Source organism: Narcine bancroftii, chromosome 6 (genome assembly GCF_036971445.1).
Source record: "Narcine bancroftii isolate sNarBan1 chromosome 6, sNarBan1.hap1, whole genome shotgun sequence".
Taxonomy (NCBI): Eukaryota; Metazoa; Chordata; class Chondrichthyes; order Torpediniformes; family Narcinidae; genus Narcine; species Narcine bancroftii.
This window is the reverse complement of record NC_091474.1, coordinates 9,761,079-9,776,825: the sequence shown is the minus strand read 5'-3', so window position 1 is coordinate 9,776,825 and position 15,747 is coordinate 9,761,079. Positions and strand designations below refer to the sequence as shown.

The following is a 15,747-nucleotide window of genomic DNA, read 5'->3' as shown; positions in this document are numbered from 1 at the left end:
TCTGAGCTGGTTGAGGCTGCATTTGGTCAAGTTACAATCAGTAACATTGGCAATTGTTCTGGCCAGGCTCAGAAATAAGAGTAATCGCAGTCGGTGCCATTTCTGATCCTCATCCATAGTTAACCTTCCTGGCACATAGTACAAAACAATAATGGGCAACTTCAATCTGTTGGGTGACAGAGAAATCCTTAAGGGCCTACAGTCTGCTGGTCAAGTGTAGATGGGTTGGTGTCCTTTCCCTCCCAAGTCGAGTTGCCAGAAACAACTGTGCCCTGAAGCACACAGACAACTATCTCAAGGAAATCAGTCTACCTTGTTTCAGTGACAGGTTGGATTCTGATTCATCTGAGCTCATAGTTACAATAATTGGAATATCCATATGATGAGAAATGCTTAATTCTAGAATAAAAATTGTGGGGTTTTTTTTTGGACTCTTTCAATTATTTGGATGCATTAAAGCTGTTAGCAATCTGATGTGTTTGATAAAATTTCACAGCATTTTAATATCATAGAAATGGCTTGACCCCAATTGCCAAAATATCTTAGTGAATGCTATTGTAGAGATATACATTCTCAAGATCCCATTTAGAACCACAGAACATTCTTTCTTTTCTTTGGCTTGGCTTCGCGGACGAAGATTTATGTCCACATCTGCTGCAGGCTCGTTGGTGACTGACAAGTCCGATGCGGGACAGGCAGGCACGGTTGCAAGGGAAAATTGGTGGGTTGGGGTTGGGTGTTGGGTTTTTCCTCCTTTGTCTTTTGTCAGTGAGGTGGGCTCTGCGGTCTTCAAAGGAGGTTGCTGCCCGCCGAACTGTGAGGCGCCAAGATGCACAGTTGGAGGCGAGATCAGCCCACTGGCGGTGGTCAATGTGGCAGGCACCAAGAGATTTCTTTAAGCAGTCCTTGTACCTCTTCTTTGGTGCACCTCTGTCTCGGTGGCCAGTGGAGAGCTCGCCATAGAACACGATCTTGGGAAGGCAATGGTCCTCCATTCTGGAGACGTGACCCACCCAGCGCAGTTGGGTCTTCAGCATGGATTCGATGCTTGCGGATTCTGCCAGCTCGAGTACTTCGATGTTGGTGACATTACAGCACAGAGAACAGGCCCTTTGGCCCTTCTAATCTGTACTGGCAAGACCACTAACCTACATCTGGACCATATCTCTCCCATCCATGCGCCCTGTCCAAATTTTTCTTAAATTGCCAAAATATCTTAGTGATTTACCAATTAAGCTGTTCACTTTAAACTTTTCCCCTTTCACCCTTAACCCACATCTCTAGATTTATCTCTCCCAAATGCCTGCTTGCATTTGCTCCATCCATTACCCATCATGAGATTGGTTTCCAAAAATCTCATGCTGACTAATTAACATGTCATATTCTTAAAAAAAATACTTGCTACTTTTAATTAACCTTTACTGCTGTTACAGGTTGTATGGCACTCCACGGAACATAGACCTTTGGCCTGCACTGATGGTAGAAGATTTGATACCTGGGACAAGAGTTGGGCCAACATTGCTCTGCCTACTCAGCACTCAGTTTCATAGACTAAGAGAGGGAGACAGGTAAATATGTAGCATGTTCTGTTGTGGGATCAGCTGAAATAAAATGCAATTTGCATTTAAGTGTTCAGAACTGCTTTCAGATGTTTTTAAATCAAATTAAATGTATTAATATTTGGAAATGTTTTTGCAAGATGTGGATATTGGGACCTGAGAAATCATTAAGACTGTTTAGTTAGCACAATGCCTTTACCGCGCCATTGACCTGCGTTCAAATCCGGCACTGTCTGTACGGAGTTTGTACCTTCTCCCTGTGACCACGTGGGTTGCTCCTGGGTGGTCAGGCTTCCTCCCGCCCTCCAAAAACCTACAGTGTTTGTAGATTAATTGGGTGTAATTGGGCAGCATGGGCTCATGGGTTGGAAGGGTCTGTTACTGTGCTGTATCTCAAAATGAATAGATTAAATTCCAGTTCAAGTCTCTACTTCCTAGATTATTTTGTTTCTAGAGATGTTTTCATGAAGATATTGAAGGAATTATTTTTTCTCTCTAAAATATGAGTGTAGTTTGTAGGCATAAGGAACTATTGAAAGAACTGACCAATACTGTAGAAAAAAAGGTATAATTTTAGAATAACTCTCCAGAATCTTGCATTGTAGCCCATTCTGAACATTAATCGCATGGTAACCCCAAGTAATAAACTCTTTTTAGTCATGATGAGTGCTTCCTGGCCTTATCTCTTCATCTGCCATTTAAATCCTATTACAGAAGGTGAGATTAGTGTTTCACTAAGAGTTTTGTTGTACTATCACACTAACAACTCCTTGTCCCAGCTTTTGCCCTCACAATTCCACCTTGCCACCACAGTCAGCCTCCCCTCTCCCCATGTCTGTAGAAAACTTGCATTGATTTATTCTATGTTTTTAATGAAGACCGTCAGGACAGTAATGGGGAAACATGCCTGAATCAGACACTGCGGACATTGAGTTTCCCCCATACTCAAATACTTTGAGGGGATGCAGCGGTAATAACCATTTGGCCCAGGAATGTTGAGGTAAACTGGAGTGCTCTCAATATTAGATCAGAATAGTCCAAGATGGAATGATACATGATTTGTTTGATTCAGCATTACACTGGATGGTATAACTTTTTTTTAAAGTATCTTACATTTAAATGAGTAGTGCACAGAAATTGTTCTCCACTAGGTTAAGAGGGTTTTTAACAATGTCAATGTTGTAGTGTTTCACTATTATTGAGAGAATCTTTCGGGAAATGTGATGGTAAACAGTTGAAGTTGAAAGTTTTCATGTTCTGTCCAAGAGGTCTCTGATATTCCATGAAACAAACGGCAGAATAACGTTGACATCGGCAAATCTTAACTGGGCTATTAGTCATGGTCCACACTTGTCCACCCACAAAGTCTGAAATCATTTTGAAGTGGTCGAATTGTTGAGATGATTGGACAACTATTTGTATTTGCTCAGATTCTGGTATGAAAATCCAGGAGTCTTCACCCCAGCCCAGGTAACTCAGATAAAACAAGCTACACTCGCACGAGTCTTTTGTGACAATGGTGACGACATCCAGCAGGTTCAACCTGATGTCTTCAAGGTGGCAAATTATCCTCAGGGCTTTGTCAACTGCAGGGAAATTCCTCAAATTGACCTGCGAATGTGGCAGGACTGCTGTGAAGGTAAGCTTCAGTAAATATGAACCATCTTTGGTTAAAGTTCCATCTTTCGTTGGCCTTGTTAACCTTCCGTTATCAAATTTATTTATTTGAAGAAAATAAGATCTGTTAGAACCACGTTTTAAATAGTTTTCTATTTCCAAGCTAACTCACCATTCCATGAAGTGGCTGGGACAGAACTTAGGCTGGCAAATTGTCAATCTCAGCTGGTCTCAGGAATGGGCCCTCAACCATCTTTGCTACTGCAATAGAAAATGTACTTGTTTTTCCTCTTATGTATACTACGAGTTCAGCAGCTCGCAAAATGGTCAGAAAAATCTTAAAGTTAAAATGATTGAGTTCATTTAATTTAGAGGTAAGAGCAGATATTTAAATATTTGTACAGTGGTTCTCCCCTTTCCCACGGTTTTAGTTACCCGCGGTCCGAAAATATTAAATTGAAAATTCCAAAAATAATCAATTCGTAAGTTTTATATTGTGCACTGTTCTGAGTAGCGTGATGAAATCTTGTGTTGTCCTGCCCAGGATGTGAATCATCCCTTTGTCCAGCGTATCCATGCTGCATACGCTACCTTCCTGTTACTCGCTTAGTAACCATCACAATTATAAGATCGACTGTCATGGTATCACAAAGCTTGTGTTCACATAACCTTTAATTTTTAATATTATTATAATTGTTCTATTTTATTGTTGTTGATCTCTTATAGTGTCTAATTTATAAATTAAACTTTATCATAGGTGTTTATGTTTAGGAAAAAAATATGGTTCAGTACTATCCGTGGTTTCACGCATCCACTGGGGGTTTTGGAGCATATCCCTTTTATAGTTCCAGTGTCATGAATTGATACTTGGTCACCTTGGAGGACTGTACTCCCTTTGGTCAGTCATTTATAGTGGTCAATAGTTTATCTGTTTACCTTTTGGATTACTGAGAAAATATTGAGTCTTTCAGGTAGATCATTCCTCCATTCATTTAGCTGATCAGTATTTCAATTCCATTTAAGTACTTCTTTACCGTATTACTTCATAGTCTATCAGTGGCTTGAAAGATTGTGATTATTTGCAAGTAAAGATCCATACAGCTTGATTCTTCCAGTGGAATGAAAGGGTGTTTTACTGCTGTAATTATATAAATTTCTTTTTAGTGCTGTGTACAATTCTGATCACCAAATTATAGGAAATATCTGCAGGCATTAAGGAGGTTTGGAATCGATTTACAAGAATAGTTCCTGGGTGGAGAGACCACAGCTATATGGATTGAATAAAGAAACTTGGGCAGTTTTCTTAAGAGATGGATGAAGGGAGGATTTGAGAGGAAAAAATGTGAGGAGGCATGCCAAAGTGAGCAGTTAGAGTCTGTTTCTTTTATGAAAGGGGCAAGGACTAGAAGTCTCAGGTATAATATAACGAGGAAGAGAATCAAGAATGATACAGAGGAAAAAAAAAGATGAATAATGGTAGAATTTGAATGCACTGCCTACAGGTACAATGGGGTGGGGGGGGGGGGAGCTCCATTGTAGTCTTCAAGTAGGAATTGGATAAATAAGCTGAATAAAAAGTTCATTATTATCATACGATTGCATAAGTTCAACCAGACAAATCAGCATTCTTTGGTTTTCAGTGTAAAAATATGCAAATGCATATATAAACATAGCACACATATTTACAAGGAATTTATAGGCAGTATGTATTATACAAAAAAATAAATAAATATTTTATGAACTATTAATTAGTTATTCATCAGTCTCATTGACCATGGGAAGATGCTGTTTCTCAGCCTTGTGGTTTTGGCCCTGATACTTTTGTATCTCTTTCCCAACAGGAGTAACTGGAAGATGCTGTGCGTGGGGTGGTAGGGATCCTTAATGATTTTACAAGCCCTCTTCAGACATCTATCCCAGTAAATCATGTTGATTTTGAGAAGGGAGGGAGGGAGACCCCAATGATCCTTGTGGCTGCTCTTATGGTCCTGTGGATTGACCTCTGATCTAATGCTCAACACCAATCATACCACATTGTGATATAGCCGGCCAGGAGACTTTCAGTAGAGCTCATGTAGAAAGTTGACACAATGGTGGCCGGTAGCCTTGCTCACCTGGCTTCTCAGGAAGTGCAGTCGCTGTTGCATCTTCCTGACAAGTGAGGAAGTTGCGTGTCCAGGATCAGTCACTACTTGTAGACTCCAAGGAACTTGGTCCTCTCCACTACAAAATTATTGATGTGTTGTGGAGGGTGGTCATCCCTGGTCCTCCTGAAATCCATTATAATCTAATTATCGTTGTTGCTGATAAGCCCAACTACTCTTGTGGCATCTGTAAACTTTATAACTCTTTTGGAGCTGGATCTGGCATTTTATTCGTGGGTCAGTAGCCTAAGCAGGAGTAGGCTGAGCACACAGGTCAAAGATGGGGGAGTTCTTGGCATGACGGTGCTCGACCTTTTACTACCAACCTGGACAGACTGGGGGCTTTCTGTTAGGAAGTCCAGAATCCAGTCACGGAGAGGGACACTGAGGCATCGTTTTCCATTTGGGTCAGGACGGAGTGGAGGGACAAGGCTATAGCATTATTGGTGGAATATTTCCATCTGTAGGCAAATTGAAATTGTATGGCTGCAAAGAATAGACTGAAATCAAAGCTCGTGAATTGTTGTGATAGACAGCAAGCATGCCAAATGCTTCCATTTTTGTAACCATTGTTTGACCAATGTTGCCTAGAAATTGCATTTTTGGTGCACTGAGGCATTGTACCAAAAGGCAATAGTAATTAAAAAAAAACATTGCATTCAAAACATGCTGAAATAAGTGTGCAACTAGATTAACATGTTTTCCACCCAACAAAAAGCACAAACATGTGACCTATGCTGTTCCCGATTAAACCAGTCTCTAGACTAATCTGCTAATTTTCTGCAAGGCAATCAGGATGGGGTTTCTGTCCTAAATGTACACTCTCCACGATAGCCCAGTAACATTATCACACAATGATTGGGGCATTTCAGAGGAAGGAGAGCTCACAGGTTTATATAAAGGATATTAAAGACCAGATAACTGAGATACTCATCATGTAGAAAGCCCTGTGCACCAGGAGACCTGCCAGGCCACCTAAGAGAAGCCTAGGCTTGTTTTCTTCTCCAGAAATGAAAATCCCTGTATTGTCAGAAAGAGAAATTACACTATGTCATGAGAAATGTCAAGGAGAGCAGCACAGCACTAAAAAAAAACATTTTTCTCTCTCTCACACACACACACACACACACACACACACACACACACACACACACACACACACACACACACACACTCTCTCTCTCTCTCATGAACCCCAAACATTGATGCTTTACCCCCTCAGTCTGTCACAATTTGACCTCAATATCTGACAACAATAAGATGATCCCATATCCTCCATTCAGGCTAAGAAATATGTGAAATGGAAAGAAGCCACTTGGAAGGAGGAGCATTTTGAATCCAACAACTCCTGCATCGAGGAGAATAATGATGTAATGTTGCACATGTCATCACTCAGTGCCATCTCAAAGGCAGGCCATGTAAGTTCCAGTTTATTGTCCGAGTACATACATGACATCACTGACAACCGTGCGATTCTTATTCCTGCAGGCCAGGCAGAAATTCTACTTGTCAGTCATGCAAAAAGAAAACTGCCCTCAAGAAAAGATGTGTATACAAATGAGAGAAAAGTAAACAAGAAGGCAGTGAAAACAAACTGAAGAACAGAACATATTCAATAACAAATAATGTGCAAAGTGAGAGACTTTAAATGAGTCTGATGGTGGAGGGGTAGCAACTATTCCTGAACCTGATGGTATGACTCTTGTGGCACCCATGCCTCTTTCCTGATGACAGCAGTGAGAACAGAGCATGTCCTGGGTGGTGTGGATCCTTGATGATTGCTGCTGTTCTCCAACGGCAGTGTTCCATTTAGATTTTTTGATGGTGGGGAGAACATCTAACCAGAAGGACTCCTGGAGACACCAGGTGCTAGTGGGCTGCAAGATGTTGGCATCTGGCCCAAGGACTTGCTCAAAGTGGGGTCATTGCATCTCTCTGGCCCTGTAGCATTGACATAAAGACTACAATTGTGATGCTTTCATGACAGGGCTGATGTTGACGGCTAGTATATTGTCTTGTCTGCCAGCCTGGTTCAATGCAGGGCCTGACAAGGAGCACAGAGTAATCCATCCTGACATTATCACAGAAGATGCAGTAGTGCCAGGACCTTCATTCTGGAGGCAATGCTAATGTGTTTACAAGGACGGCCACAGCCCCATCACACCTCGTTGCTAATGTAGATGGCAGCTGCCGTGGAAGGACAGATGGATGTAACTTAATGGCATTCTGCTTCAATGTAGACTCATACTGATCCATCCATGGCTAACAGGTGACCATGAATAGGGATTCTATGTGTGACCATCCTTGATGAGCAGAGGTGTGGTAACATGTAACTTCACTGCTGTTCTGCAGGAGCAGATTCTCTTGACTGCCACGCTCCACATCATTCACACACTCTTCAACACGAGCAGTGACCATGGGTTTGAGAGTTACCGTAATCTACACCTACGTAAAAGTAAGCAGAACATGCAAAAAGTTGTGATGTGTGGCAAGGGGGAGGCATTCGCAGCCATGGCCCCCCCCCCATGAGGTATTGTGACCCTCTCCTCCACCTGCAGCACTAGCCTCACATGTCCCCACGCGATATAAGCAGCGCGTTTGTCTGTTATGTCGGAGGGAGGGGGAAGTGTGACGGGAGTGGTGCATGGAGGAGGTTCATGGCAGGTAGGCACCACCACCCACCCCCTCCACCCCAGCTGAGTGAATTTTTGAATGTCAGATTGTGGCCCCCACCCCCACTCCACAGTTACTCTAATGCATCCGATTAGACTTGTTCTGAAGCCAACACTGGATATATCTTCGTCATTGCGGCCTTTGAGAAAGTATGTCTACAACTGTCTCTTCAGAGAGATCGAAGTAAGATCCGGTGTATCAAAGGGATCTTCAGTAATAGGGTTTTAACTTATGGGTGTTTCCATGCTTCCAATTGTCCTCCACCCTCTCTAATTCATCTGCAGTCTTCAATTAAACTTACTGCAGTGGTATGACCATCGAACATGTATTCCCTTGTTTGGCCACAGTAAGGACTTTCCACAGTCTGCTGTCAGTTTTGAAGCTTTCTCCTGAAGTATCCAATTGCACTTTGATGAGAATGTACTGCATTGTGTGCTCAATTTGTCCCATGTCTGTTCAACAATCATTGTGTTTTTGGAGTTTGGGTATCCATTTGATGTTGGAAGAGGTACAAATACATATTCACAATAATTGAGAAACCATTGAACAAAGACTGCAATTAGAAGAACCTACTCAATTTTGTGATTGGTGTAATTTCACCTGGAAGTGATCATTGGTTGCAATTTTCTTTTGGGGTAAAAATAAATTTTGGGTCAGATATCAATTTAAAAAGTGCTACGTGATCCAGTTTCTAAGCATCTGTTGGTAATTAATGTAACGATTTCTAAGAAAAAGGAACCGCCCAACTTCTCTCAGGTGTCCAATTACCTACTAATATCGTCCTGCTGGAACAGAAGTGAAGGAGTTCTGGTGCCATTAACGAATTTGAAACTGAATTCATACTGAGGAAATGTGGCAAAAAATAAAATGATAATGAAATGTGATTACTTTGATCACTGAGCTTACTATAATGTGTTGTGTTTATTTTAGCATTTGAAGCTCCAAAGCAAAATATATTTCCATATTGAAAGCAATAATACAGTTACGTGGACCTGAATCACGGGATCATTCCTTCTGAACACTCATTCTGGATCTGAGAAATGTAAATTTTTTGTGTTCCTAGTGCGCAGAAATTCTCCTTGCGCTGTTTCTTCTGACTGCAATCAACGATTGTATGCACAATGACTTCAATTGGTTAAAATGCTGCAATCATTTATAATACCTAATAGAAAGCACAATCCATTCCCTTCTGAGTTGTGAACTCTTCTAATATCTGCAGCTGTAAAAGGCAGCAGCTCGTATATTTTTGTGTATAAGGTTTTCCTTTATGTATAGCATTAGCACCGACAGTGCCACGCTACAAAGAAATATTAATAACTTTAATAGAATAACTTGAAGGAATGTTCGAGTTTTACTTTATTACACTATAGAATAAATATTGGCTTGACATGTTTTAAATTAAAACATTGTGTCAAGCTACAATTCCCAGATTCAAAGAATTCAAAGAAACACGTGATTTTGGACAAAGTATCAGCTGTCTTCTGGCTTTGTGGATAGAAGCCAATTGGCAGGGACTAAACGTTATTTTGCAACATATTTGCTTCCCTCTAGTGGCACAAACAAAAATAGACACGAGGGCAGATAAATTAGAAGAAGCAACTTTGAAAACAAATATTCAAGGAGTTGAATGTTCTGGGGGTACCACTGTATTCTGATTGGTTACTATCTCTGTGTGGCCCACCTCCGTGTTTGCTGCCCCAGTGGCTCCTCCCCTTGGAACCCCCTAATAAAGGCTGTTACGCCCTGAATCCTCCCCTAGTATGAGCTCTGGACTCGGGCCAAGCAACGTGAGTGTACATACAGTTTTAAGCAATTAAAAGCCTATCGTTTTGGCAACTTCTAATCTTTGGAGTTATTGATGGTGCATCAATTTTAATTGCTTAAATTTTTTTTCCTCACTATGGACAAGTTGACGAGGCCGGACAAACTTGAAATCAATCCACGAGCACCCCGAAGTTTGAGCTCTGGCTACACTGCTTCAACGGCTTACTGCTGGCATCCTACCACGGTCGTCCCATCAGAAGAAGATAAACTGCGCCTGCTATTATCACGAGTCAGCCATTGAAGTAAATTGTCCCTCAGAATTGGAGACCACATTTGAAGTTCGCAACTTGTAACTTTTGTTTCCATATTTTACTTTTCTATCATTCCAAGATGTTCTTTCGAGCAGACAATAATTATATTTTTTAGAAACAATGCAACAATATGCAAGACCTTAATGGGAGGTGGGAATAACCAGGAAAATTTGATATTGAGCTGTGCAAGAACAAGTTTGGGAAAATTATCTGATCTAACAAGAAGATGTAAGGAGTGTCTTGGATTAGGATGGTAGGTTGAGAGGCAGTGAATTTCAGGGAATTAATGCCAGTTCTGAAGGCCTTGAGCAGTTTATTACAACTCCGGTTGTAATTAAATTTTGGGATACTCAAGAAGTACAGAATTCTTGGAGGGTATGGACAAAGCTACACAATTCCAACCCTTGAGCCAACATTGGTTGGCAAACATATGGGTAACAAGTGAAAGAAATGATGTGGTTTATCGTAGGAACAACAGAGTTTGGATTACCTTAAATCTTTGGAAGGTGTAAAATAGAGTCCCATCAGACAGCCTTTAAAATACAAGAGCATCATCGAGGGTTTCAGCAAGTGAACTGGGCCAAGGATGATATAATAGAAGGAAGCAATCTTAATCTGATCTTATAATCAAAAGTTCTACTTAGTCAAATCAGCCATCTTGGTTACAAATAGTGTTAGAACATAGAACAGTACAGTCCTTTCAGCCCAGCATTGTGCTGACCCATACAAACATTTTCTATGATCAATCTAACCCTTACCTCCCTCACAGTCAATAACACCCTATTTTTCTTACATCTATGTGCCTACCTTGTATCGGCAGTGTATTCCAGGTACTCTTCACTCTCTGCAAACAAAAATAACTCTGGTATTAGCCACCCTGTGAAAAAGGTGTGTGCGTTTAGGTAGGGGGGGGGGGGGGGGGGAGATGACAATCCTGATAAATCTCTTCTGCACCCTTTCTAAAACTTCCACATTGTGAGATCTTTCAAGGAAGCAAGCAGAACTGAACACTATTTGTGCTGTTCCGCATCTAACAGTGATTGAAGTCATTGTTACCAACATTTAGTCCTGCTCATCCACCTTAACCTCTTGCCCCTTACAGGTAAATAGTCTTTCCTCTAGAAAGACTATTGAATTATTATTAATATGTAAAGCCCTCCGAAAGGTAGTGGCTACAGCCCAAGACATCACAAGCAAAACCTTCCCCACTATTGAGTACGTCTAAAGGGAACGCTGCCGTCGGAGAGCAGCAGCAATCATCAAAGACCTACACCATCTAGCACACAGCCTGTTCTCGCTGCTGCCATGAGGAAAGAGGTCTAGGTGCCACAAGACTCGCACCACCAGGTTCAGGAACAGCTGCTACCCCTCCACCATCAGACTCCTCAACAAAAAACTCAATCAGGGACTCATTTAAGGACTCATGCACTTTATTGATTTACTTTTTGTTTTCTCTGTGTTGCACAGTCAGTTTGTTTACATTCATTATCTGTTTACAGTTCTTTTATTTGTTTGCATGTTTACACTAAGTTGTTTTGTATTACCTGCCGGCCCCGTAGGAAAAAAGAATCACAGGATTGTATGTGATGTCATGTATTTACTCTAACAATGAGTCTGACGTGGATACTGCCTGACTTGCTTGCATTTTCTATTTTTATGTCAAATTTCCATCATTTGCACTTCTTTGATCTTCAATTCTCAGGGTTTTTTCCATGTTAAAAACACACGGTAACTGCAGGGTTATTCTTGGCATTGTAAAAGAAAATGAATAAATACAAGATGTCTTCAATAACAAAAATGAAATAAAACATTAATATGTGGTTGGTGCTTCACATGAATACATGACCCTAGTCATGAAGCTGTCACGTTAAGATGGAAGCCTAATGTTTCTCACTAGTGAAAGAAACATATTTGGTAATAAACCTGCCCTTGTTCACGGATTCATCCAAACAGTTCATTTTGCTCCAGCTTAATGAGATTTATAGTCCAGCCCTGACAGACAGGAGGAGAAAAGGGGCAGTTCAGAAAAATACTGATCACCCAAGAAATCATTTCCATGTGAATTTTCTAAAAGCTCTTCACGTTGCAGAGCCATAAGGATTAATCAAGCTCCATTTTTAGTGTGCATTGTAAGGATTTTATTGTTAATGTTTGTGAGTTCAAATGTTGGAGAGAATGAAGGAAAAAATTCTTCCTTGGAATTATTGGATACTGATATAATGCAGTGTAATATTTTTGTTTGGCTAGATTGTGCAAACCGTGGACAGTTCAATACTCTCTCGCAACGGTTCCACAGCAAGCGTTCGGAAGAATATAGTTTCCCAGATACCAAAGAAGCACAACAAAAATGGGTGACAAAGCAAAGTGAGAGGTAAATGAAATATCCATTGTCCAGTAACTTAGAAAAACTAAATTAACCTTTATTAAACAAGAACTGAGCAAACCTTTTCGAGAAGAGAATTACAACTCTGGTAACCTGTCTATACCAATAAGAAAGGGTAAATAAACTAATTGTATTCAGCTCAACAAATGTTTCAAATACTGTCCATTTGTATTCTTGGTATTGCATACGGTTTCTTACCACTTGTACTGAGTTATATTTAGAGTTATAAAGTCAAACATTGCAAAAGCAGATCCCCCACACTAACCATTAAGTTATTTTCTATACCATCCCCATTTATCAACACATGATAATTTTGTGAGAGTACCTGCCTGCACCATCCCTGCTGACATTATGTTTCAGATTACAATCATCTTCTGAGTGAAAAATTTCTTCCTCAAACCCCTTACACTATATCTATGCCCTCTAGATAGCTGCTTATGGGGTAAAATGCGCCTGCCATGAATACATCTGACATTTAAATTCCCCCTTTTCCTTATCTCTATCTTCTCTGCAAACTGCAATAACTTTTTTTCAGCTTTCCTCAATTTCTCCTAACTTTTTACTGGGCTGATACATACAAGCCCAGTTTACAACTGGACACATTTGTCAATCCTGTCTCCCCTCAAAAATCTGTGGTGTGGAAAACTACTGGTGCAATAATTTGACTTCCCATCCATTCATATTTCCTCTATGAAGATCTCCATTGGCTTTTTGAAATATTTATTTACAATTTCAAAACTTACTTTAAAATGTGTCCTAGATTGTATACCTTAAATGGATGGGAGGGGGGGGTGGGGGGGGTGGGTTGGGAGGAGGGAGGTGGGGGGGAGAAAATGTCACTGTATATGTGTGAAAAGGAAAAAGTGTGTATCATGGCTAATGTGATTTATGGTGTGAAAAATAAAAAATTAAAAAAATTTAAAAATGTGTTGCATAATGAACATTTTCAGAAGAATTATTGTTATTTATTGTGACACACATCACTTGAATCAACATCAGCAAGTTGGCCGGAGTTGATTTAAACATTTTCATTGCTTCATGAAAATTATTATCACTTAGTTTTCATTTTTTTAATGTTTTATAATGTTCTCACTTCACAAATAAATTAGTTTATGTACTTCCCTGGGCCTGCTTACTTCCCTCTCCTCAAAGTAACCTTCAGTTCTGATATAAGGGATGCACAAACAAGACATTAGAGATTTTTAAAGAGACCTGCAGTATTTATGGGTTCTTTGTTTATTCAGAAAAATCTGCTTGCTACTTTGTCATCTATTTATTTTGTAAATGTGTTTTCCTACAGAGATTTTCTTTCTGGAGATATGCTTGAGCCTCGATGTATTATTCTGTCTGTAGAATCTGCCTCAATATTTTTTATATTTTAATTTAAATATAGAATATAAATAGAGAACTTTACAGCACAAAACAGGCCTTTCAGCCCATGATGTTGTGCTGACCTGATTTAGCTGAATGATGAAAGAAAATTGTCTTTTGCTCTTCATTATTGTGTTGTCTGATTTTTGATTCTAACCAAACCTTAGCATGCCTGCATATAGTGCACAAGTCGAGAAGGTTAGATCGCATGAGATCACGGTGAGCCAGTTAGTAGTGGAAGGATTTTTGCTTTGATCAGTGGTCTGTCACATGGCCCACTGACATTTGCCATCTATGTAATGAATTGTATGAGAATATAATTGGAATGGTTAGTAACTAAGTTAATGATGCTAAAATTGGTGGTATAGTTATCAGGATCTAAATGAATTGGGAAAATGGGATAGGGAATGGCAGGTGGGATTTAACTTGGACAAGGGCAAAGTGTTGCTTTTTGGAAATAAAACCAGGGCAGGATTTACCTGGCATGTGGCAGGACCCTGGAGAGTGTAGTAGAACAGAGAGACCTGTAAGTGGCATTATCGGTACACTGGATAATGAAGAAGTTATTTAGCACACTTGCCCTTATTGGTCAGGACACTGAGCACAAAGTTTGGGACATGGTATTCCAACTGTACAAGATGTTAGTGAGAGAGAACACACTTGGAACTTTGTGTGCAGTTCTGTTCGGCTAGCTGAGGATGTCATTATGCCAGAAAGGGCACAGAAAAGACTTACAAGCATGTTTTTGGACAGGAGGCCTCAACCTAATTGTCAGAGACTGAATAGACTGAGACTTTTTTTTATCTCTGGAGAAAAAGGGTAGCCTTATCAATGTATAATAAAATCAAGAGGGACATAGATAAGGTGAATGGTCAGTCTTTTACCCAACTTAGGGGGATTCCAAAACTAAAGGGTATAGATTTGAAATGAAAGGGGAAAACACTGAATTGGGGCAGATTTTTCCACATAGGAAATTTGCTTTTGGATATAAAATATATCTTCTCTTCTTCATATTTATTATCTCTCAATTCTGTGCAAATCCTTCTAAATCTTTTATGCATCTTCCCATGTGCCTCAAAATCACAAGCGTATTCCCAAGTTTCTATAACATCTTGGCATTGCTTTTGGTTTTCAAATGCTGTCGTTCAGAAATTATCCCTAGTGGTATGCTAATAATTTAATAGCCTGGACCTCCTGTAACCACCCCCCCACCACCACCCCCAATCCCTTCTTTAAACATTTTAATTGCTTCATGAAAATTATTATCACTTAGTTTTCATTTTTTTAATGTTTTATAATGTTTTATTTGGTCTCTTATTCTACAAGAATTATGTGGTCTCCTTGTTATTTCTGTCAAAATTTGCCATAACACACTATGGTACTGGAATGAATGTAACAATTACATTCCCATTTGGCGTGAACAGTGCCCTCCATGACGTTTTGGGACAAATTTTTTTTTTTCCTTTACTTGGCCCTGTATGCCACTGTTATAAATTTGTAACCAAACAATTCACGTGTAATTAAAATGCACATTCCAGATTTTATTCAATGTTATTTGTATACATTTTGGTTTGACCATGTAGAAATGACAGCATTTTTTATACATAGTCCCCTCATTTCAGGGCACCATAATTTTAAATTTAGACATGCAGCTCAGTAACCGGCATTTCGGCTCATGAATCCGTGCTGCCCAATTTACACCAAGTTAACCAGAATGGTGGGAGGAAACCGGATTTCCCAGGGAAAACCCACACAAACACAAACCCTGGTCCTGATCGCTGGTGCTGTAACAGCGTGGTGCTAACTGCTACGCCAACTGTGCCACCCAAATGTTTGGGACATTTGGCTTCATGGGTGTTTGGGATTGCTCAGGTACATTTAATGTTTCATTGGTGCAGGTATAAGAGAGCCAGGCTTCCTTCTAA

The 15,747-nt window shown here is 40.1% G+C and overlaps 1 protein-coding gene and 1 long non-coding RNA gene across 13 annotated transcripts in view; one reads left to right on the top strand and one right to left on the bottom strand.

Annotated features, from left to right (window-relative positions):
• The window catches only part of LOC138735689 (uncharacterized), a 49,546-nt gene extending 41,693 nt beyond the window's left edge, over window positions 1-7,853 (bottom strand). For all 4 annotated transcript variants that reach the window (XR_011339876.1, XR_011339873.1, XR_011339874.1 and 1 more), the window contains exons 1-3: window positions 7,008-7,853; window positions 5,291-6,340; window positions 3,349-3,437 (exon numbers count right to left, since the gene is read on the bottom strand). This is a non-coding gene — a long non-coding RNA (uncharacterized lncRNA). The remainder of the gene's footprint in view (window positions 1-3,348; window positions 3,438-5,290; window positions 6,341-7,007) is intronic.
• Window positions 1-15,747, top strand: part of LOC138735682 (peroxidasin homolog) — a 179,359-nt gene that overhangs the window by 149,271 nt on the left and 14,341 nt on the right. For all 9 annotated transcript variants that reach the window (XR_011339869.1, XR_011339868.1, XR_011339867.1 and 6 more), the window contains 3 exons: window positions 1,434-1,568; window positions 2,990-3,198; window positions 12,316-12,439. Coding sequence is in view for 6 of the 9 variants with exons in the window: in XM_069883882.1 (XP_069739983.1) it covers window positions 1,434-1,568; window positions 2,990-3,198; window positions 12,316-12,439 (468 nt within the window). In the remaining 3 variants the exon portion in view is untranslated. The remainder of the gene's footprint in view (window positions 1-1,433; window positions 1,569-2,989; window positions 3,199-12,315; window positions 12,440-15,747) is intronic.